The 3,644-nt window shown below is 29.6% G+C and overlaps 1 protein-coding gene across 1 annotated transcript; it reads left to right on the plus strand.

The window, feature by feature from the left end:
- Positions 1–1,756: 1,756 nt before the first annotated feature.
- Positions 1,757–2,779, plus strand: LOC115989309 (flavonol sulfotransferase-like). The gene has a single exon (XM_031112981.1). The coding sequence runs from the start codon at positions 1,757–1,759 to the stop codon at positions 2,777–2,779; it is 1,023 nt and encodes a 340-aa protein (XP_030968841.1).
- Positions 2,780–3,644: the final 865 nt, after the last annotated feature.

Genomic DNA, 3,644 nt, shown 5'->3' on the forward strand with positions numbered 1-3,644 from the left:
AAAGGATATATAGGGTTATATATATTGGTATAGTTCCATTTGAAATATAATTCATTTAAATCTTATTGAAATTAAAGATATCTAATCAATGTGTTTGTTTTTATCCCATAAAAATTGGAATTAAAAAAAGGTCATATGAATAGAAAGAAAAAAAAAAAAGTTGATTGAGAGAAAGAGAACGTGGTTGATAGCTATAAGAGATTTTGATATATATATATATATATATATATATGTAATATAATATATATATATATATATATATACACGTAGAAATTATCAAATTATTGGAGATATATACTGTTTCTTGGGATAGATTTATATTAATCACATTTTGAAGAATTTGGATTGTGCTTATCTCTTAATAATCAAGTTTTATAGCTTGATATTCTGATAAAATAATATTAATTTAATAATATTAAAATTTTGAAAATTTAGATAATAAATATTATCTAAATTAAATTTTTGTATGTTAAATGTTATTCCCTAATTTAAGAAATATATCTTAACAAATAAAAATAATAATGTTAATCTAATTTTATTTAATGATAAGAATGAATTAGAGTCCTAGTAGTATACTATTCATTTTTAGTTTTTTAAAAAACTAAAAATTTAATAAAATTTCTGTAATTTGGTGAAACCACGTGGCATAATCACAACGTCTAAGCCCTACTTTTATTTAAGTATGATGAAAGACAACCTGCAAAAATGAAAAATGACAAATTTAACAAAAAGAAAAATGTTATCCCTTAATTTAAGAAATATATCCTAACAAATAAAAAAATAATGTTAATCTAATTTTACTTAATGATAAAAATGAATTAGAGTTCTGATAGTATACTATTTCTTTTAGTTCTTTAAAAATCTAAAAATTTAATAAAATTTCTGCAATTTAGTGAAGCCACAAGGTGCAACCACGGCGTCTAAACCGAACTTTTATTATATATAATATAATATGATATGATATGTACTTTTTGGAATTTAATAAAAGAAAGTTTTAATTTTTTAATAATTTTTTTTCATTTTACATTGTGCCAAACACTAGAAAATATTTTTTCATAACTTTTTCATGTACACAATCAAACATAAAATGAAAATGTTTTCCTGATAATATTTTACATTTTACCTTTTCAAATATTTTAGTTAAAACAAACGGAGCGTAAATTGCAATGTGCATTTTTGCTAAGTTTCAATTATTCAATTAATCTGAAAAACGTGGAAGTGGATAACTACTAAAGAAGATATGCTTAGCTGAAGAAGATATGGTATAGTTTTAATTATTCTATTGAATAATTAAAGAAATTTTTGGCTGGAATAAATAAAGAAAACTAGTCTCACAGACCTTTTTCTATTTCCTGTTAATATCATACCATTTTATAATATTTGTATTCATTCCAGCCAGGCATATCTTTCTTTAGTGGTAATCCACTTCCAGGTTTTCCGGATTCCATATTTCTCTTTTCTATTTCCTGTTAATATCATACCATTTTATATTTGTATTCATTCCAGCCAGGCATATCTTTCTTTAGTGGTAATCCACTTCCAGGATTAAAACTACACCAGAGACATTGTCGAGACAGTGAGGGAAAAGACAAATGTAGCGACAAGATATACTTATTTTATATAGTCTTCATTACCAGCTCAATTATGGGAGGTTGGAAATAAAAAATGATGTATTCAACTAGCTATTTAGTATTTATATGTAATGGCACTCTTTCCCATTCAGCTATATATTCCAAGCTACTTTTGCTTTCTAGCAATGGAGTCCTTGTCTTCCAAAATGAACCAAGGTCAAAAGAGCAATGAGAAAGAAGAGAATATGTCTGAAACAAAAAGCCCTAACATATACACAGAGATCATGTCAACCATCCCAGGAAGAAAGGGTTGTTGGCCGGCAGATCTCTACCAGTATGAAGGTTTTTGGTACGGTCGATATACCATAGAAGGAATATTGTCGACTCAAGACCACTTCAAACCTCAACCCAACAGCGTGATCTTGAGTAGTGCTCCGAAATCTGGCACAACTTGGTTGAAGGCTCTGAGTTTTTCCATTATGACACGATCCCATTTTGATGAGTCTACAAACCCTTTACTCACCAAAATATCACATGATTTGGTACCCTTCATGGAGTACCAATTTCTTTCAAACTCACAAACTCTGGATCTCAATGTTCCACTTTCTGCTACACACATTTCCTACACTTCCTTACCAAAATCCATTATAAATTCTGGTTGTAAGATTGTTTACATATGCAGGGATCCAAAGGATGTATTTGTATCTCTATGGCACCATTCTCAAAAGTCAGTTACTAAGGCCAGGGAAGATCTTCATTTGGAGAATGCATTTATGTACTTTTGTGAAGGATTATCTTCTTCTGGACCATATTGGGACCATGTATTGGGGTATTGGAGAGCTAGTTTGGAATCACCGGAAAGGATATTATTTTTGAAGTATGAAGATTTGATGAATGATGCTGTATATTGGGTGAAGAAAATGGCTCAGTTCATGGGTTACCCTTTCTCCTTTGAGGAAGAAGATAAAGGTGCAGTGCAAAAAATAATAAACCTATGTAGTTTTGAGAACATGTCAAGTTTGGAGGTGAATAAAAGCGGGATCGCGGAAATTCAACTAAAAGAGATGGTGATTAGAAACAACATATTTTTTAGGAAAGGTAAAATTAGAGATTGGAAGAATCATCTTACAGTTGAAATGGCAATGCAACTTGATCAAATAACCAAGCAAAAGCTCAACGGTTCTGGGTTGACTTTGCATGCTGCATGAGCAAGCAGTTTACACTCCTTTCATAGCTTTCATGAAAGTAGTTGAGTATGACAACAAAATAAAATATAGGACAAAGCTTTTTTTTAGCACCTCCAACAGCATGAATTATCATCATTTTGGTGTAAGGACCTCTTGTAGGTTGCTTTAATAAGGTGAGGTTAATGTCATTAAGTGTTAATGTATTTCTAGTGTCTTTAATTGTTAGGAAAATTATAATTTGCCCACCTATGATTTGACCGAAATTTAAATTGTTTACCTGTGGTTTGAAAGTTGACAATTTATCCACTTGAAGTTAGCTTAATTAGAGTTCCGTAACTTACCTTTGTAAAAAATAAGGTTAATATATAATTTTGCTCCACTTTTATGTCTCTCTCTTCCTCAAAAAAAAAAAAAAAAAAAAAAAAAAAAAAAAAAAAAAAAAAAAACACACAAGACAAAATAAGATCAAAAAGGAAGGGTTTTGTAAAAATTAAAAACCTTCATAAGCTCCTCTCCTCCGCATCTCATTCATCAAAACTTCAGCCAAAATAACTTCTTTCTTTATGTTGGAGATGAATCTTTCAACAACCACTATTCATCCAATGCCAAGCCTTCCACTCCAAATTAAAATAATAATAATAAAATAAATAAATAAATGTACACAAAACTCACCAAAACAAAGGGGAGATAAAGTCATGCTTCAGTAAAAACTTGCTAATGAACATCAAACAAAGACCCTTAATTCAGATCAACCCATGACTAGAACTCAAACAACGAAAAAAAAAAAAAAAAAAAACCGAAGAAAGAAGAGAGAGAAGGGTTCAATAACAAAGAAAAAAGTCAATGTTCAAATCTCTTGGATAAAGGGCATCCTACATATGAAGAC

This window comes from Quercus lobata, chromosome 5, assembly GCF_001633185.2.
Source record: "Quercus lobata isolate SW786 chromosome 5, ValleyOak3.0 Primary Assembly, whole genome shotgun sequence".
In the NCBI taxonomy this organism is placed as follows: domain Eukaryota; kingdom Viridiplantae; phylum Streptophyta; class Magnoliopsida; order Fagales; family Fagaceae; genus Quercus; species Quercus lobata.